Below are 22,043 nucleotides of genomic sequence, written 5' to 3' on the forward strand. Positions count from 1 at the left end.
GAGTGAGGGTGTAATGTGTACTCCAAAGACACACATATTCCAGTGTGCCCTCTAATAGCTTACTGTAAGTGCATCTGCATTAGCACTAAAACTATTCAAACTGCCGCATGCATCCGCTCCCTGCTTCTCTGATACTGACCTGTGAGTGGGCATGGTCTGGAGGAGGGGCTGAGGTGTGTGTGTGTGTGTGTGGGTACACCGAGACAGAGAGAAAGAGAGAGAGAGAGAGAGAGAGAGACTGCCTTTATAATGCACTGTAAACACTTTGCTCCAGTACTCATCTCTCCTTAGTGGAGCAGTGCGTGCATGGAGAAAGGGGCTTGATTTGAAGCTCAGAGGTTCACTGTCCAGGATCTCTACAGGAGTGATCTACACTCTGCAGGAGTGATCTACAGTCTTACACTCTCACACGACAGGACTTGGATTTGGACTTGGACAGAAGCGCAGTGTGAGTAGGAGTGAAGAGAACTATATGGATTAAGGTGGGCCAAGCCCGTGGTGGACCGCACTGCTCGGGAGCTGTGGGAACGATGCCCGAGAGAGGATGTGCAGCAGCCGGAAGATCGTGTGCAGTCTGCTGGTGCTGTCCGTGCTGCAGGTGGGGCTCGGTGCGGCCAGCATCGCGCTCGGAGCCGTGGCCATCAGCAGAGCGCGAAACGAGCACAAGACGCAGCAGGGTCACGCGTCCCCGGTGTGGAGCGGGGTGTGTGTACGTTTCACTTTACATTGTGTTGTCTTTGTTGCGTTTGCGCAAAAACGCCAATCTGGTAACCATTCCGGTGACTCCTATGCGCTATGCGTAACTTGTGCGCTTTTTCCGTGCAAATCTGTGTGTCTGTCTGTCTGTCCGTCTTACACCTCCACATAGACCTATTACACACAGTAACCTATATTTCATGGAGTAAATAATAAGCAAACTTCAGTTTATTAACCATTAAAACCTTCTAACTATGCGCAATTCTGCCATTTTGCCCTTTAGGCAAATTTCCAAACACTACAGCATATTTAAGGCATTTTTTTCTATTATTATAAGGATATTTATAAAGGTGCAAACTTCTGTCTAATACCCTAAAACTTCGCAGATATATGCAATTCTCTCAGCTTGTGCATTGCATGTAGTCTAGTTATTCTTCTTCTTCTTCTTCTTCTTCCTTGTCCAGCACTGTTGCCAAGTCAGGGCCCATGTGGACCTTATTGAGCCATATTAATTGGAGCATAGTTTTATGCCCTTCCTGCCACAACATCCTCCTCCTCTCATTTCTGGGCTTGGGAACCAACCATTGGCACCTATGGGCAATTTAGAGTAGCCAATTAGCCTAACTACATGTCACTGGACTGTGGGAGGAAACCCACGCAGACAACATGCAAACTCCACACAGAGAGACCCCCCCATCAGCCACTGGGCTCGAACCCAAAACCTTTTTGCTGTGAGGCCACTGAATGCAGTCTAGTTATTTCTTAAAAAAAAAAAAATCTGGTCTATATCCATATATCCACACACTTGTACATATATTTATTTCTATGACAACTGATTTTAGGGGCGGCACGGTGGTGTAGTGGTTAGCGCTGTCGCCTCACAGCAAGAAGGTCCTGGGTTCGAGCCCCGGGGCCGGCGAGGGCCTTCCTGTGCGGAGTTTGCATGTTCTCCCCGTGTCCGCGTGGGTTTCCTCCGGGTGCTCCGGTTTCCCCCACAGTCCAAAGACACGCAGGTTAGGTTAACTGGTGACTCTAAATTGACCGTAGGTGTGAATGTGAGTGTGAATGGTTGTCTGTGTCTATGTGTCAGCCCTGTGATGACCTGGCGACTTGTCCAGGGTGTACCCCGCCTTTCGCCCGTAGTCAGCTGGGATAGGCTCCAGCTTGCCTGTGACCCTGTAGAAGGATAAAGCGGCTAGAGATGATGAGATGAGATGAGATGAGAACTGATTTTAATCCAGCTCTAGAGTCTCGCATTGTTAGGAATATTATAAAGAGCAAATTAAAAGCTGAAATGAAAATATAAAGCAGTAACCCCTCAAGGGGACATCTTCTATACATTTAGAAGGTTTTTCAAGGATAGTGAATGTAGTGTACTTCTTTATAACTTGGCTGTACCTGATGAGGTTTCAAGGTGCACGATGTTCACAATTCTTGGTAAAAGATGTGATTAAATCTGCAGGATGAGGTTTCACTTATAAGTGACAAGCAGTAGTACACTATGCTGCTTCTTTATGTGAAAAAAATAGCTTTATATTTGTTTTTAGATGTCGTACACCATGAAAAAAATAGCACCAAGCTGTACCTTTCCCTGTTGCTGTGGTGATACCCTCAAGGATACAGCTTTGTATATCTTTACTATCTCTGTTTTGCCTGAAAACATGGATATAGTGTAGCTTTAAGAATAATTTAAGGTACATAAATATATGATAATTAGTTTTTGGAGTAAACCTGTAAAGGTGCGTCTAAGGAAAAAATACACACTAAGTTACACACCCTTTCAAGTACCACAAAGAAAGGTACACTTTAATCCAATTCAATTTATTTGTATATCGCTTTGGTACACTTTCTTTCTAAGAGCGTATATCCATACTCTTAAATTGGCCACTGTTCTATAATACTTAAATATATGTGCGGTTCTGACTATATAGGGGAGAGCGGGGAAACTTGCAACAAGTTTTCAGCTTTTGTAGATTGTGTGAAATTCTTTGCAGGTAGCGTCACATTCGTATTGCATTAGAGAGTATTTACTATGCCCTCTTACCACAACATTAGTTTCTCAGCTTGTCACATATACTGGCCTTCAAGCTTCACTTTTTCTGTCATAATTTTTTGCAGGGAGACATGAGACATTAAGGGGAGACATGGGACAAAAATAAAATACCAAGCTTAATCCCAGATGTTTAATTTTTATTTATTATCAAAACTTGTAATATATGAACTGTATGAACACACAATGCTGGTACGGCGATAGAAAAATGTCCGTTTACCCAAAACCTGACTCGACAGAACAGTCCCATTCTCAAGAAGGAATGAAATAATGAAATGAAATGTCAATAAAGGAATGAAATGGGTGGTGTAGTGGTTAGCACTGTCGCCTTACAGCAAGAAGGTTCTGGATTCGAGCCCAGTGATTGATGGGGGCCTTTCTGTGTGGAGTTTGCATGTTCTTCCCGTGTCTGTGTGGGTTTCTTCCGGGTGCTCTGGTTTCCCACAAAGACATGCAGTTAGGTTAACATGGGGTGGCCTTAGGCTGAGGTGCCCCTGAGTGAGGCATCTAAACCCCAACTGCTCCCCTGGCACTGTAGCATGGCTGCTCACTGCTCTGGGTATGTGTGTGTACTCATTGTTCACATGTGTGTGTTGACTGCTTCAGATGGGTTAAATGCACAGAGGAATTTCACAAGTGTACATGTGAGGAATAAAGTTCTTCAAATCAATCTTTTTTTTCAATAAGATTAATCCCCATGCAGGGACACGCCCACATTTTTAATAGAATGCTTTTATTGTCACTGTACAAATGTACAATGAAATTTAGTTCATCATAGGAGAGCAAAGCCGCTGCATATGTGCACACCACCACTCTTGGGCATTTCAACCCAAGGCCTTCCCATGCTAACCTAACTGCATGTCTTTGGGGGAAACCTGGGTAGAACATGCAAACTCCACACAGAAACGCCCCCATCAGCCACTGGGCTTGAACCCAGAACCTTCTTGCTGTGAGGTGACAGTGCTAACCACTTACACCACCATGCTACCCAAACATCATCTCATCTCATTATCTCTAGCCGCTTTATCCTGTTCTACAGGGTCGCAGGCAAGCTGGAGCCTATCCCAGCTGACTATGGGCGAAAGGCGGGGTACACCCTGGACAAGTCGCCAGGTCATCACAGGGCTGACACATAGACACAGACAACCATTCACACTCACATTCACACCTACGGTCAATTTAGTGCCACCAGTTAACCTAACCTGCATGTCTTTGGACTGTGGGGGAAACCGGAGCACCTGGAGGAAACCCACGCGGACACGGGGAGAACATGCAAACTCCGCACAGAAAGGCCCTCGTCGGCCGCAGGGCTCGAACCCGGACCTTCTTGCCGTGAGGCGACAGCGCGAACCACTACACCACCATACTGCCCCCCGCCCAAACATTTTTAAACAATTTTGTATTTGTAAATAATAAGAAAAAACTAACATGATGAACTGTCCCAACTCTCCCCATCTGAACATTTTGGGGGGGAAAAATCTGTACATGTTTTTCCACAGAATTTAAGTTTAAGAAATACTACTATATCTGGTGACTCTTGGCTACATACTTTAATTCCTAACAAATCCCCGATTCACCAGCATACATTACACCATAGAATGGAGGTGGAGGTGAAGTAGAAAATATAAGTTTTGATTGACAAAAATATTTAACTGCACAAACCTCGGTGCAATGTCCAGCTTCGTGGCTCCAAAGGAAGTTGGTTACTCTAAGGGGCAACATCTAACTTCAACTTCTGATGTAATCTAAAACCTGATTGGTTGAAATTAATTTATGGGAATACAAACTGTCCCAAGTCTCCCCTGTCCCAAATCTCCTTTATAGTATGTGGATCTGACTAAATAGTTTGACACTGCATAACACATCTGCAGTATATGTGTTAAATAGTGTCAGACTATTTATTTTAAATACATTCCCTTCTGCAGTGGAGAACAGATTTCATCATTATTTCACAGAACTGAATTTCCTTCCTTTATTATATCTTAGTACTGATGGATTATATCTCAACTCTCTGACACATCAAAGTGATCTGGAGACACATGGCATGATCCCAGACATTCAGTCAGTCAGAGTTCTCCTAGTCTGTACTAAAACCAATTACAACTCCTCTTCTGGGCTATTTAGTGTAAACCTCTTGGGTGCATCAGGTCAGACATGATCTATAATGCAAGTCTTTTTATGATACAGTTGTCCAGCTCACATCCATGTACTGCACTTTATTGACTGGGCTAGATATACAGCAAATTTAAGGATAGTATGGGTAATTATAGCATGCATGCAGTCTGTTTCGGACCTCAAGCCAGGGTGGTGATGTTTCAATATTCTTTTATTGAGCATTTTTAACACAGCACAGTAAGGTGTTTCTGCTTTGTCTCCTCCTCTAGTTCCTCGTCTGTGGGCTCTGTGGGATGCTGTGTGCGAGGAAAAGGACTGGTCTGGTTGTGAGTAGTGACAACTATTTTACCTGTACTTATAAGATCTTGTCATTGTGGACACATATAAGGAATAAAACACAACAGGACACACTGTTATAAGAAAACGAAACTGTTAATGACAGCATAGCTCACTCTGGCCCCATCTAGCCCAGAAGGAACGATCTAAAGTGGGCCACCTTGCGCAATAAATGTTGCAAGCTATATACACTATATATAGCTATATATAGATGCCATATACATCCTAGGGATACCGACCTATTTGCCAGAAAGAATCCAAAACAGGGCAGCATGGTGGTGTAGTGGTTAGCGCTGTTGCCTCACAGCAAGAAGGTCCTGGGTTCGAGCCCCGGGGCTGGCGAGGGCCTTTCTGTGTGGAGTTTGCATGTTCTCCCCATGTCCACGTGGGTTTCCTCGTGCTGCTCTGGTTTCCCCCACAGTTCAAAGACATGCAGGTTAGGTTAACTGGTGACTCTAAAATTGACCGTAGGTGTGAATGTGAGTGTGAATGGTTGTCTGTGTCTATGTGTCAGCCCTGTGATGACCTGGCGACTTGTCCAGGGTGTACCCCGCCTTTCGCCCGTAGTCAGCTGGGATAGGCTCCAGCTTGCCTGTGACCCTGTAGAAGGATAAAGCGGCTAGAGATAATGAGATGAGATGAGATGAGATGAGAATCCAAAACACGAAGAAATTGACTGAGAAGAAGCGATTTTTTTTGTTGAACTGCTCATTAAGGCTTAATTAGTCCATAACATAATTAATAATTATAATTAAGGAAATCTGGGTAGAAGTTATATGCACCCTATGTACCCCTACCTTCGTGTCAGAAAGAATCAAAATCGGTGAAGACTTGAGAGAGAATAAGTGATTTATGTGCAAACTGCTCATTAGGGCTTAATTACTCCATATCTCCATTATTAATTGCAATTATGCAAATTTGGATAGAAGCCATATGCACCCCAGGCAGACCTACCTTCCTGCCAAAAAGAATAAAAATCAGTGAAGAATTGAGAGAGAAGAAGCAATTTTCGTGAAATGTGGACAACGGACAACACGATGGCATAAACTCATCACGTCAGTTGGATGAGCTAATAATCAACAATACAATGATGTCATGTAACCCAGTCTAAAGCTGATTGTTTTCCTGAAGGATTTTATTCCTTTTATACCACAGCAATTTGCTAATGATTATCATGAAACAAGTTAGTTCCAGTTACCACTTAGATTACAAATTACAACTATGAGGGGTCATTATTTTTTATATCTTATGAGAAAAATATGGAGGTGATTATAGAAAACCGCGTGCTCTGATTGCTCGAGAAATTCGGACTATTTTTCGATAATCACCTCGAGTGGCTCGGCGAAATGGCGGCCGATTGCTTTGTCACCGTAAGTGAGGAAGAATTAATTATGAAAGAAAATGCTGCTCCTAAAAGCACTAAATATGCGACGAAGTTTGGTCTAAAACTATTCAAAGGTAAAGTGGGATTGTGATTTATTTTATCGATTTCAAAACAAAGTATTTTAGGTGACTCGGCGTAGATAAGTGACAAGTCTGCATGCTGCTTTTGAAGATTGAAATAAATGATTTTTTAATGGAATTTTTTTTAAATAATCACCTGTGTATTTATACTAAAACATTTATCCACCCCAGGCTCAGTGAATATTGGTGAATCATAACCAAAACTTCGTCTCGGTTATTAATCACCGGTATTCACTGAGCCTGAGGCAAATAATTGTTAATTACTTTCTCTTGAAGTTGCAGAGAAACTGCACCGCCCTCCGACTTTCCTGTAGGATTTAAATTTACAGCTCACACTGGAGACTCCTTCCAAATACATCATCAGTCAAAAGTTTGTACACCCCACTCCACTCATTCATAGTTTTTTCTGTATTTTGACTATTTTCTACATTGTCAAACAATACTGAAGACATCAACACTACTAAATAACATACAGAACATATATGGAATTATGTGTTAAACAAAATCGTGTTAAAGAACCAAAACATTTCATTTTTAGATTCTTCAAAGTATCCAGCATTTACCTTAATGACACTTTGTACACTATTGACATTATCTTAACCAGCTTCATGAGGGAGTCACCTGGAATGTTTTTCAATTAATAGGTGTGCCTCGTCAAAAGTTAATTAGTGGACGAGTTTCTTGCCTTCTTAATGTGTTCGAGATCAAATAGTAAATAGTAAATAATAAAAATACAGTAAACAGCCCTATTCAACACCAAAACTGTAGTAATTCATATGTCAAGAATCGCTTAACTAAGTAAAGAGAAATTACATCCATCATTACTTTAAGACATGAAGTGCTTTTAATTCATAAAATTAAAGATAAAACACTGAATTAGAAGGTGTGTCCAAAGTTTTGACTGGTACTGTATGCTAAATAAATTTCACCAAATAGAAAACTTTACCATATCAGTGATTATACATTTGTCAGTCTGTTTTATGTGGCGTGTCCATCTTACAAGTCCATGTGTAAACTGTTACTATAGAAACTATAAGTTATTAAAAGGTGCACATTGATGTAAACCTGTGGTTTGAACTACAGCTGGTAGTATTGTCAGAGCTTCTGTTATAGAAAATGAATCAACACCTTCTGACCAATGGGATTTGAGAATTCAACAGTGTTGTGGTATTATTCTCAATATTATACATTTCATTAGCATGACATAATACAGTAAATGAACCATGAACCATCGGTTTTCATGACACTTTTTTGAGCACTAGCTCTTCATAAGCTCATAAGCTTAAAGCCAAACAAAATGCAAAAAATAAACTCCGTTTACCGATCATGGCAAGTGCCCTGATATGCCCCCCAAAGATTTTAATTAAAAATATATCTTCATAGCATCAATTTATCTGTTTTAAAAGTTGTGATAATGCTAAAAGTAAGCTTACCTGGGTGTGGTAATCAGTACCAAAAGCAACGAAATGTAGCCATTTTGCTGCTTGATCCTTCAAAGTAATGAAATAATATTGGGTGGCATTGAGTGGTATAGTGGTGCTTGAAAGTTTGTGAACCCTTTAGAATTTTCTATATTTCTGCATAAATATGACCTAAAACATCATCAGATTTTCATACAAGTCCTAAAAGTAGATAAAGAGAACCCAGTTAAACAAATGAGACAAAAATATTATACTTGGTCATTTATTTATTGAGGAAAATGATCCAATATTACATATCCGTGAGTGGCAAAAGTATCTGAACCTCTAGGATTAGCAGTTAATTTGAAGGTGAAATTAGAGTCAGGTGTTTTCAATCAATGGGATGACAATCAGGTGTGAGTGGGCACCCTGTTTTATTTAAAGAACAGGGATCTATCAAAGTCTGATCTTCACAACATGTTTGTGGAAGTGTATCATGGCACGAACAAAGGAGATTTCTGAGGACCTCAGAAAAAGCGTTGTTGATGCTCATCAGGCTGGAAAAGGTTACAAAACCATCTCTAAAGAGTTTGGACTCCACCAATCCACAGTCAGACAGATTGTGTACAAATGGAGGAAATTCAAGACCATTGTTACCCTCCCCAGGAGTGGTCGACCAACAAAGATCACTCCAAGAGCAAGGCGTGTAATAGTCGGCGAGGTCACAAAGGACCCCAGGGTAACTTCTAAGCAACTGAAGGCCTCTCTCACATTGGCTAATGTTAATGTTCATGAGTCTACCATCAGGAGAACATTGAACAACAATGGTGTGCATGGCTGGGTTGCAAGGAGAAAGCCACTGCTCTCCAAAAAGAACATTGCTGCTCGTTTGCAGTTTGCTAAAGATCACGTGGACAAACCAGAAGGCTATTGGAAGAATGTTTTGTGAACAGATGAGACCAAAATAGAACTTTTTGGTTTAAACGAGAAGTGTTATGTTTGGAGAAAGGAAAACACTGCATTCCAGCATAAGAACCTTGTCTCATCTGTGAAACATGGTGGTGGTAGTATCATGGTTTGGGCCTGTTTTGCTGCATCTGGGTCAGGACGGCTTGCCATCACTGATGGAACAATGAATTCTGAATTATACCAGCAAATGCTAAAGGAAAATGTCAGGACATCTGTCCATAAACTGAGGGCCTGTCCACACAGCAACGGATTCAGGTGACTCTGATACAATTGCTTATCATTTAGGCCTGGCGTCCACACGGCACCAGCGTTTTGGGTGCCCAAAACGCAATCTTTTTGAGAACAGGTTCTCAAAGTCCTGACCTTAATCCAATTGAAATGTTGTGGAATGACCTGAAGCAAGCAGTTCATGTGAGGAAACCCACCAACATCCCAGAGTTGAAGCTGTTCTGTACAGAGGAATGGGCTAAAATTCCTCCAAGCCGGTGTGCAGGACCGATCAATACTTACTGGAAACGTTTAGTTGCAGTTATTGCTGCACAAGGGGGTCACACCAGATACTGAAAGCAAAGGTTCACATACTTTTGCCACTCACACTTATGTAATATTGGATCATTGTTCTCAATAAATAAATGACCAAGTATAATATTTTTGTCGCATTTGTTTAACTGGGTTCTCTTTATCTACTTTTAGGACTTGTGTGAAAATCTGATGATGTTTTAGGTCATATTTATGCAGAAATATAGAAAATTCTAAAGGGTTCACAAACTTTCAAGCACCACTGTATATCAAATTCTATTCACCTAGCATGATCTTGAACAAGTCAAAGATGAGTAGCTGAATGGAATGTATCTGATATACCACGAAGAAAAGCCAGCCAATATTATTAGGGCCCGAGCCCTATGGGCGAAGGCCCTATTGTTCTTGTAAGAGTTCACTATTATTATTTAGGGCCCGAGCCCTATGGGCGAAGGCCCTATTGTTCTTGTAAGAGTTCACTATTATTAGGGCCCGAGCCCTATAGGGCGAAGGCCCTATTGTTCTTGTAAGAGTTCACTATTATATTATTCTTCTTCTTTATTTTTCTCCGCTGTTGGGCCATTTTCGGGGCGCTTGCCATGGGCGAAAACGCGCGAAATTTGGCGCCACTTCCGAGAATTGCCACCGCTACTCAGAACCAAAAGCCCACACTTGGCCGGGGCTCAGGGCCTCTATAGCGCCCCCTAAGTCGTTGTGATTTTGGCCTCCCGCATTAAGGTGCCTGGTTGCCATATAGTTTGTAGTAGTGGCATGCCATTTGGTATGCATATGTATCTCACTAAGCCGGACAAAAATGTAATGCCAATGCATTAGCCACGCCCAACAGGAAGTGAGGTAATTTCACTTTTGTGTGAAATGCATGGCCACGAAGACGGCGCAACTCCTCCTAGACCGTTCATAGGAATGTCACCAAAATTGATACACATCATCTAGAGACATGGCTGACAAAAGTTTCTAAATACGTTTCACGTAGGATAAACCGTTCAGAAGTTATACGTCAATCAATTTTCACTTCAAAATTTTACATGCTAAAAAATTCATAACAAATCTTCTAATTGCTCAACACTGCTCATACTTCACACGCTAATCAATCATTGGGCTTCTGACATGTTACCCAATTTCTGTGATATTTCGCCACTGGGGGCGCTATTTTTGGGCAAAAAATCCAATCTTTCCTCAAATTTGGTCAAACTTCACGGCCACCCTCTTACTACCTCCCATGTCATGTATACCACATTTTGGGAATTTTCGTCCATGGGGGGCACTGTTTTTGGCCAACGCAATTTCTCCAAAACGGGTTTTTGGTAAATTATTCCATAATGCTTTTCCTTTACACCACTACCTTGTGATAGTGCGTTGCTGTTGTGGACACTTATTTTTCCATCTCATAATCAATCATGTACAGCATAGCGCCACCTACTGACATGGGAAAAACCAAAAAATTTATTCTTCAAAAATCTATATCTCATCTTCTGTTTACTCAATTTTCATCAAACTTCATACACAAACTCTTCATGGCTCACCTGACATGTACGCCAAATTTTGTGCACTTTCGCCCCTGGGGGTGCGGGTTATAGCAGAAATGATATTGCAGCTTCTGATTTGTCAAACTTGGCAAGCAAACTCTTTAAAAGACCCTTTTTGGGGCGCTTGCCATGGTCGACATCGCACGAAATTTGGCTCCTTTTTCTTAGACTCCCACCGCTACTGAGAACCAGAAGCCCAGATCCAGGTGGGCCTCAGGGCCTCTATAGCGCCCCCTAAATCATTGTGATTTTGGCCTCCCGCATTAAGGTGCCTGGTTGCCATGTAGTTTGTAGTAGTGGCATGCCATTTGGTACGCATATGTATCTCACTAAGCCGGACAAAAATGTAATGCCAATGCATTAGCCACGCCCAACAGGAAGTAAGGTAATTTCACTTTTGTGCGAAATGCATGGCCACGAAAACGGCGCAACTCCTCCTAGACCGTTCATAGGAATGTCACCAAAATTGATACACATCATCTACAGACATGGCTGACAAAAGTTCCTAAATACGTTTCACGTAGAATAAACCGTTCAGAAGTTATACGTCAATCAATTTTCAATGCAAAATTTTACATGCTTAAAAATTCATAACATATCTTCAAATTGCTCAAAACTGCTCATACTTCACACGCAAATCACTCATTGGGCGTCTGACATGTTACCCAATTTCTGTGATATTTCGCCACTGGGGGCGCTATTTTTGGGCAAAAAATCCAATCTTTCCTCAAATTTGGTCAAACTTCATGGCCACCCTCTTACTACCTCCCATGTCATGTACACCTCATTTTGGGAATTTTCGTCCATGGGGGGCGCTGTTTTTGGCCAACGCAATTGCTCCAAAACAGGTTTTTGGTAAATAATTCCATAATTCTTCTCCTTCACACCACTACCTTGTGACAGTATGTTGCAGTTGTAGACACTTATTTTTCCAACTCATAATCGCTCATGTGCAGCATAGCGCCACCTACTGACATGGGAGAAACAAAAAAATTATTCTTCAAAAATCAATATCTCATCTTCTATTTTCTCAATCTTGATCAAACTTGATACGCACACTCTTAACAGGTCACCTGACATATGTGCCAAATTTTGTGAACTTTTGCCACTGGGGGCGCTGTTTTCAGGCAACAAATTATATCTCGGCTTCTGATTGGTCAAACTTGATCAAACTTTACAAAACAACTCTTCATAGGTCCCTTGACATGTATACCAAATTTGGTGAACTTTCACCACTGGGGGCGCTCATTGCGCTGTAGCAGTTGCAGGAGAGGTGTTTACAATCATGAGGCACCAGGACTATGTTGTTTTGGTTGCCTTAAACACACATGACTTGTGGACCACTGGGGGCGCTCATTGCACTGTAGCAGTTGCAGGAGAGGTGTTTACAATCATGAGGCACCAGGAGTATGTTGTTTTGGTTGCCTTAAACACACATGACTTGTGGGGAATGGGTAGGCAGTCGGGAGCAAGTGTTGTAGCGTTACATACAGACTAATAGATGTCTAACAGAAGACAATCCTATGTAGCTATAGCTTGGTGACTGATGAGGTAAATACATTAATTTGGTTGGGAAGCCATGGCATACAATGTTATGTCCATGACAACATCTCAGCGCACCGTGTACTCTGTGTCCAATTCTGTGCTTTGTCACCATTGTGGGAGTAATGTCTCTTGCCAAAGAAGCTGTGGAAGGTATTTCGCGGGGACGCATGCCCCCGCCCCCCTTGGCCGCTGGCGCGAGGGCCCGTCGAGGCCGCTTGCGGCTTTAATTATTCTTCTTCCGTCTTCTTCTTCTTCTTCTTCCGTCTTCTTCTTCTTCTTCTTTATTTTTCTCCGCTGTTGGGCCATTTTCGGGGCGCTTGCCATGGGCGAAAACGCACGAAATTTGGCACCAGTTCCGAGAATTGCCACCGCTACTCAGAACCAGAAGCCCAAACTTGGCCGGGGCTCAGGGCCTCTATAGCGCCCCCTAAGTCGTTGTGATTTTGGCCTCACGCATTAAGGTGCCTGGGTGCCATGTAGTTTGTAGTAGTGGCATGCCATTTGGTACGCGTACGTATCTCACTAAGCCGGACAAAAATGTAATGCCAATGCATTAGCCACGCCCAACAGGAAGTGAGGTAATTTCACTTTTGTGCGAAATGCATGGCCACGAAGACGGCGCAACTCCTCCTAGACCGTTCATAGGAATGTCACCAAAATTGATACACGTCATCTACAGACATGGCTGACAAAAGTTACTAAATACGTTTCACGTAGGATAAACCGTTCAGAAGTTATACGTCAAACAATTTTCGATGCAAAATTTTACATGCTTAAAAATTCATAACAAATCTTCTGCTTGCTCAAAACTGCTCATACTTCACACGCCGATCACTCATTGGGCTTCTGACATGTTACCCAATTTCTGTGCTATTTCGCCACTGGGGGCGCTATTTTTGGGCAAAAATTCCAATCTTTCCTCAAATTTGGTCAAACTTCACGGCCACCCTCTTACTACCTCCCATGTCATGTATACCACATTTTGGAAATTTTCGTCCATGGGGGGCGCTGTTTTTGGCCGACGCAATTGCTCCAAAACGGGTTTTTGATAAATAATTCCATAACGCTTTTCCTTCACACCACTACCTTGTGATAGTACGTTGCTGTTGTAGACACTTATTTTTCCAACTCATCATCGCTCATGTACAGCATAGCGCCACCTACTAACATGGGAAAAACCAAAAAATTTATTCTTCAAACATCTATATCTCATCTTCTATTTACTCAATTGTCATCAAACTTCATACGCAAACTCTTCATAGCTCACCTGACATCTACACCAAATTTTGTGCACTTTCGCCCCTGGGGGTGCTGGTTATGGCAACAATGATATTGCAGCTTCTGATCTGTCAAACTTGTCCAGCAAACTCTTTACCAGACCCTTCTTGGGGCGCTTGCCATGGTCGACAACGCACGAAATTTGGCTCCTTTTTCTTAGACTGCCACCGCTACTGAGAACCAGAAGCCCAGATCCAGGCGGCCCTCAGGGCCTCTATAGCGCCCCCTAACTCGTTGTGATTTTGGCCTCCCGCATTAAGGTGCCTGGTTGCCATGTAGTTTGTAGTAGTGGCATGCCATTTTGTACGCATATGTATCACACTAAGCCGGACAAAAATGTAATGCCAATGCGTTAGCCACGCCCAACAGGAAGTGAGGTAATTTCACTTTTGTGCGAAATGCATGGCCACGAACACGGCGCAACTCCTCCTAGACCGTTCATAGGAATGTCTCCAAAATTGATAGACATGATCTACAGACATGGCTGACAAAAGTTTCTAAAAACGTTTCACGTAGCATAAACCGTTCAGAAGTTATACGTCAATCAATTTTCACTGCAAAATTTTACATGCTTAAAAATTCATAACAAATCTTCTAATTGCTCAAAACTGCTCATACTTCACACGCAAATCACTCATTGGGCTTCTGACATGTTACCCAATTTCTGTGATATTTCGCCACTGGGGGCGCTATTTTTGGGCAAAAAATCCAATCTTTCCTCAAATTTGGTCAAACTTCACGGCCACCCTCTTACTACCTCCCATGTCGTTGTATACCACAATTTGGGAATTTTCGTCCATGGGGGGCACTGTTTTTGGCCGACGCAATTGCTCCAACACGGGTTTTTGATAAATAATTCCATAATGCTTTTCCTTCACACCACTACCTTGTGGTAATGTCTCTTGCCAAAGAAGCTGTGGAAGTTATTTCGCGGGGACGCTTGCCCCCGCCCCCCTTGGCCACTGGCACGAGGGCCCGTCGAGGCCGCTTGCGGCTTTAATTATTATTATTATTATTATTATTATTATTATACATACTGTACACATTCCTTTCAGGTGTTCAACGTATCTTTCTCTTTCAAAATTCTCTCAAAACCTTCCATATTTAACAAAGCGAACCTGGCGGCCATGTTTGTTTACAAATTGTCACAGTCGCTCGCTAGCGCGGAAGTTTTACGTCTCCGACGTGTGACGTCATGTTGTCTTGACAACCATGCAATATCATAAACTATATTCAACGCTCCTTCTCCATTCGGTAGAGTGGCATAAAAAAAATTTCCCTTTGCAATGTTTGGGCTTATTTTTACATCTAAACACTTGGAACTCAGTTATCTTCAGAGTGGTTTTCAATAATTTAGAAGCGATGTATCCACTAGATCTCAGTCTCGGTAAGTCATGTGGTGTGTAAATGGCGTCACAATCTCAGATTCTCTCATGTAATTTGGACTCAGAGCGCAATATGTGAACCTCAGACAAAGTAAGATGGTAGTGTCCAGGGAAGTTTTATTTTAAAATAAAAAATCTGTACACAGTATACAGGTACAAACATGAACAAATGAATATTCGAACGTGTCTTGTATCAATACTATTTGTCAGTATAAAGGAGTTTATTTGAGGGGTTTTGTTTGACTTTAAGTGTAGATAGTTCTGGCCTGAGTAAAATCCCATTACAGTATATATTGAAAAGCTCGATGATTTGGTAAAGACATTATTCTAAACTGACCGACGACAACAACAACAACAACAACATTTAATGCAGATGTGTAACAAAATTCACAACACTCAGTTGAAAGTTTAAGGTTGGGGCACGGATAGTTCCATACCCATACTTTTTCCTGTGACTCCATTTGTAAGAAATCAAATAGAACTCAAACACACTGACCTCTTACTTAAATTCTGAGGTGTTTCACATAAGTTAAGGTTGCTTAACACTTTGTCCTATCGGATATTATTTAGATCAACCTGTGGTACTCAAAGTGAGGTCTGGGGAGTGTGTGGAACATAGCCAGGGGGTCTGCAGTTTTTTTTTTTTTAATTGTGTTAGAGGCATGGTGGGAAAAGTTATTCCATTTATTATTTGTTTTATCTGATCACTTGAATGGTGTTGAATCGAACCCTCAGTAACTCCAAAACAAGCAGGTCTATCAATAAATAATGTTACTTGTAATCTAATGACAGTTATTCCACGAAATCGAGTCATACATGAGCTGATAGACAACAAGACGCGTAGCGCTGAGTAGGCTATAAGCCATGTACGATGAGATTGAGTGGAATAACTTTTATTCTATCCACATTCACTGGATTTTGAGAAACAGAGCATTTTTATTTTTTACAAATGCGAAAAATAAAAACTTTACACAAAACATCTGACCAAATCATTTCCACTTAGAATGTAAACAAACCGGTGAAATGGCAGTAGCAATTTGTGAAAAATGCTATAATAATAATTCTCGAAAAAAGTTCTTACCATCATATACTTTCATTCCATATTTTGTTGGGTTTTTTTTGTATTTTGGGGGCTTTCTTCTGCTTTTTCTTCTTCTTTAGGGTCTTTTTGGAGGTTGACAAACCAACTTAAAGGTACATTACCACCGCCAACTGGGCTGGCGTGTGGAACAGGAGATATTGGGGGGGGGAAAACTATATTCTTTTAGCTATTTATGTTTCTTTTAAATACTCGATAACAATTTTTGGGTTGGGGTGGCATGGTGGTGTTGTGGTTAGCACTGTTGCCTCACAGCAAGAAGGTCCTGGGTTCGAGCCTAGTGGCCAACGAGGGCTTTTCTGTATGGAGTTTGCATGTTCTCCCCGTGTCTGTGTGGGTTTCGTCCGGGTGCTCCGGTTTCCCCCACAGTCCAAAGACATGCAGGTTAGGTTAATTGGTGGCTCTAAATTAACCGTAGGTGTGAATGTGAGTGTGAATGGTTGTTCGCCTCTTTGTGTCAGCCCTGTGATGACCTGATGACTTGTCCAGGGTGTACCCCGCCTCTCGCCCATAGTCAGCTGGGATAGGCTCCAGCTTGCCTGCGACCCTGCATAGGATAAGCAGTTAGAGATAATGAATGGAATTTTTGGGGCTTTCTTTTCAAGTCGAGTTTTTATTTTATCCTCGGTTGGTTCAGCAACACGCTCCGCCATTTTGTTTTTCTCTCCTCACAGTATATGAGCTGATATCCTAGTAGTAGAGTAGCCAATCAGAGCGTGCGATTGCTCATATCCAGTGAATGTGGATGGAATAATGACAGTTTTAATAACTGAGTGAACACTTGAGTGGATACTTAAGAACTGATAACTACATTTTAGCTCCAATAAATAGCCACAAAAGCCATTTCAATCCACTTAATATTTCATACAAGTAAATAAATCTTTTCTGTGTGAGTCAGTGGAATTTTTCTTCCTGTTAAATGGGACCTTCACTGCATTTCCTCAGTGGCCGTGTCTCAAAGATGTGGGCATTTCCTGCATGTGTACAGAAACATTCTACGCTGTGATACTGCACGGAGGAGGAGATTCAATTAGACACCTTGAAAAGAAAGGTGGAGGAGTCATACAGTAGGAGAGAGTGTTAATGACAAATCTATAGCAAAGTGAAACCTAGTCTGAAAGGACTTGACATCATCCCCTCACTCTGTCTCTCTCTGATGGCTTGTTTTTCTTCCGTCCTCTCTCCCTCTCTTCGATATATCTCTCATCCCCTTGTTCATATTCTCTCTTGACTTATCTCTGATGTGTCTATAAAGCACCCATCCCCATCCATCCTCCCTTTTATTGCACCATAATCAGTTACTTTTACATTATTTCTTCATCTTCTACATCCATTGCCTCATCTCTTTCTCCGAATTCCATTCTCACTCTTTCTTTTGGTGACTGAGGTGGGGTTTACATTAGACCGTATCACCGGATCATTAGATTAACGTTTTTAAAATGATTAGTGTGCACACAGCAACGGCAATACACAATTCGCGTGCACACAGCAACGCCAATACATGGATACGCTCGGCTCCGCAGGCATCCTGCGCTCCAAATCACTCCACCCTGAACAGCGAGTGCCCTCTGGAGGGTGCGCACTCCGGCCCTGCGCAGCTCACAGAGCGCGCGAGTGGAGTGCACAAGCAGTGATTTGGGACTGAGCCGCTGTGTGTGTGATCTCAGTGCATGTCGGGCATGCGCGTCACTTACCACTTGCAAGTGGAAGGATGGCAAGCCTAAAGACAATCATAACTACACAATGGGCAGTATTTGCATCAGTATTTTCATACTTTTATACTCTTTAATGAAAGGTGATACAAGGCGGAAGTCCGCGCCGTTTTTCAGCAGTCGCGTCACATGACCAACGCCAGCGAATCAGGAAGGTGGATGTCACAGTGACGTTGTCCAATGACGACGCCAGCTAGAGCTCAGCACAGCGTATCCGCGTATTCTCAATGTTTACACAGCACCAGACCAGACACGATCTGGATTGAATACGTGGACCCTGGCGGATTCCCGTTTCCCGGCGTTTCCAGGTGTTTTAATGTAAACGGACAGTGCATCCGCGAAGAAAACGAGACAGATACGGTCTAATGTAAACTTGGCCTGAATGTGTTATACGCACATGGGAATGACTGAAATGTTTCCACACATTAGTAAATGATGGATTTGATAGCCTCTCTTGTTTCATAATGGCTCTTTGTAATGGCATTTAGGATACTCTGCCGTGTTAGAAATGGCTGTAAATTACCCGCACTCTTTCCACTGGCTCATCACTTTCTGCTTGCTGTAGTAAAGCAGTACAGCCTGCAGGTTTTTTGGGGGAAAGTGCTTATCTAAAACTGTTTGCATTGCTTAGACCAACAGGAAAAAAAGAGTGTACACAGAGGTAACAAAATAATGGCACAGCAAAATGTCAGATACAGAATCAGCACAGTGGCAGGTCTCAGGTGGGAGGAGAAAGGTTGAGAGCAGATGCTCGAAATCTTTGGACTTTTTCCAAAAATAAATAAATTTATAATAACAACACAGAGAATTTGCTGACTCTTTAAAGCTGAACAAAACCCAAAAAGTAAACTCCTTTATACTGACAGATAATATCCATACAAAACATGTTTGAGTGTTCACTTGTTCATATTCGCACCTGTATACTGTGTACAGATTTCATTTTAAAAGAAAAACAAATGTCCCTGGGCACTGCCATCTTACTCTCTCCGAGGTTCAAATATCGCGCTCTGAGTGCAAATCATGATGTCACTGACTCTATACATGACTCACTGAGGCTATTGGATCTTGTGGACACATCGCTTCTAAATTGCTGCGAACAATCCTAAAGATGCTGAGTGTCAAGTGTTTGGGTGTAAAATAAGCCCCATTATTGATCATTTTATATGACATGCTTTTGTTTGTGTTTATTCATTGAGAAAAGTGATATTTTTAGACCACAAGAATCGCCTTGCTATGGCATCAGGATTGTTTACTAGTATCCGTGTTAGTAACCGTGAGCTGGCTTGTAGTACTCGATTCCAGGACTTGGACTCGTGTCCTAATTTTATGGACTTGTGACTTGACTTGGACTTGAGCACTGATGACTCGGACTTGGATTCGGACTCGTAAATTGGAGATGAAGACTCTGATTTTTACTTTATTTTTGTAACATGCCATAATAATTTGGCAAAAGATATTTATACCTCTGTGATGACCTGGCGACTTGTCCAGGGTGTACCCCGCCTTTCGCCTGTAGTCAGCTGGGATAGGCTCCAGCTTGCCTGCGACCCTGTAGAAGGATAAAGCGGCTAGAGATAATGAGATGAGATGAGATGAGATATTTATACCTACATTAATTTGTATACTAATTTCATGCAAGAGAATGCACATTTACCCGTTCATACGTCATGTTCAGGAACAAACTAATGTTAATGGCATTAAAATGCCTGGAGAGAACGCCCCTAGGATTGTCCACTTTGCTTATAAAGGCTTCTTGTGCAGTGGGAAAAAATGTACTGCTATGTGTTCCATATGTAGAAGAACTATTGAGAAGACGACAGGGACAATCTCGAACTTCAATCATTGTTTGGTAAGACTCCACTCAGAGAAGGAAGTGACACGCTATGTTCATTGCTCTGTTGATAGCGGGTTTTGTGTTGGACTTGACTTGGATCAGTAGTGGATTTGACTCAGACTTGACTCGGAACAGTAGTGGACTCATCTCGGACTCGACTCGAAGTTTTTTTTAATGACTTGGACTTGACTCGAACTTGAACACCAGGCACTCGAGACTGGAATCGGACTCAATGTTTAGTGACTCGACTGGTGGTTAGTGTGTCTGACTCTCGATTGGGAGATTGCGAGTTCATACCAAAGACTATCATAAAGACTATCATAAAACATGGTACCTACTGCTATCTGGAAAGGCACGCTGCAATACAGATGTGAGTGGGGAGCCAAACTCTCGCAGTTATCAGAGGACTAGCCCCCCACTGTAACCCTAGCTGTATAGGTGAGAGGACAAGGGCTACGGAAACGGAGATTGGCGCCGCCCACTGCATCCTGGTTAGTACTGGGATGGGAGACTACCTGGGAAGACCAGGGCATGGCATGGGAAGGACTTTAGATCAGTATCAGTACTGCATATGCGTTATCAAGCCAAGTGAGATTTAAACTTCATAAAAGTGAAGTCTGTTGATTGGCAGATTTTGTTGCCAGTTAAAAAAAAACAGTTACAGAAAATTTCTGATTAGATTTTTAGAAATAGAAACCTTTGTCATTCTCATCTCATTATCTCTAGCCGCTTTATCCTTCTACAGGGTCGCAGGCAAGCTGGAGCCTATCCCAGCTGACTATGGGTGAAAGGCGGGGTACACCCTGGACAAGTCGCCAGGTCCCTTTATTTGTCAGATATACATTACAGCACAGTGAAGTTCTTTCTCTGAAGCAGTGAAAACACACACACACACACACACACACACACACGTATATGTGGGGGAAGCCATGGCCTAATGGTTAGAGAAGCAGCTTTGGGACCAAAAGATTGCTGGTTCAAGTCACTGGACCAAAAGGAATGGCTGAAGTGCCCTTGAGCAAGGCATTTAACCTCCAAATGCTCTCCAGGCTGCTCTGGGTAGGTTGTATGCCTCTCTGGTTAAGAGTGTCTGCTAAATGTAATGTGTTTGTGCGCGTGGGTTTTCACTGCTTCAGATGGGTTTAATATAGGGAAAGAACTTCACTGTGCTGTAATGTATATGTGACAAATAAAATCTAATAGGTGTGAATGGTTGTTTGTCTCTGTGTTAGCCCTGTGATAGACTGGTGACCTTCCCAGGGTGTACCCAGTGTCAGCTAGGGTTGGCTCCAGGTCACATGTGACCCTGATGGATAAGCGGTATAATGAATGAATATTAACTCTTTTTACGAGGACCTTAAACTACATAATGTGTTGAGCTTTTGTGTTGCACTGTTGCAACTGGGTTATTTTAGATTCTCATTTAGAGCACACACAAGGGAATCTGGCCTAGTTGTCACAGATGAGGGTAAGTTGAGATGATTCAGTGGTGGCCCACTTCATTAACTGCTGTTCGAAATATCACAAGCTTTCCCTGGATCCCCCCAGAACTACTATAGGGATCAGAGATCCCTCCATGACCCATACACCTCTTCCAAACTGAGAGTTTCCCACTAATCCATCAGGTTTCATTTTATGCCTACTGGCTCCAGGCTTGACTGCAGAACTGTGGCTAATCAAAATGGGTGTGTCTTTTCTAATTTCAAATGTTCAGTGCACTTACAGCAATAGTAACACGGTAATTAGAGCTGGTGTGGGTCATTGTAATCAACGGTAAAGTGCTAATGGGAATCGTGACTGTGGCTAAATAACACAAGCTGAGAGTGCACTCTCTAAACAATCGGAGGTAAAAGTTACTTTTAAAAAGTGATGTGGCTGCATTATGGTGACATTAGATAACACCTCTTCCGTACTAAAAACAACAGAACAGCAGAATCCAGAACGGCTATTAATCTCGTCTCCACTTTTATCCTCTACAGTGGTGCTTGAAAGTTTGTGAACCCTTTAGAATTTTCTATATTTCTGCATAAATATGACCTAAAACATCATCAGATTTTCACACAAGTCCTAAAAGTAGATAAAGAGAACCCAGTT

General features: G+C 42.2%; 1 protein-coding gene across 3 annotated transcripts in view; it reads left to right on the forward strand.

Moving 5' to 3' along the window:
- Positions 1 to 544: 544 nt before the first annotated feature.
- The window catches only part of LOC132899972 (transmembrane protein 196), a 31,210-nt gene continuing 9,711 nt past the window's right edge, over positions 545 to 22,043 (forward strand). For all 3 annotated transcript variants that reach the window (XM_060942009.1, XM_060942010.1, XM_060942011.1), the window contains exons 1-2: positions 545 to 709; positions 5,131 to 5,187. In XM_060942009.1, coding sequence (XP_060797992.1) covers positions 545 to 709; positions 5,131 to 5,187 — 222 coding nt within the window. The remainder of the gene's footprint in view (positions 710 to 5,130; positions 5,188 to 22,043) is intronic.

This window comes from Neoarius graeffei, chromosome 16 (genome assembly GCF_027579695.1).
Source record: "Neoarius graeffei isolate fNeoGra1 chromosome 16, fNeoGra1.pri, whole genome shotgun sequence".
Taxonomy (NCBI): domain Eukaryota; kingdom Metazoa; phylum Chordata; class Actinopteri; order Siluriformes; family Ariidae; genus Neoarius; species Neoarius graeffei.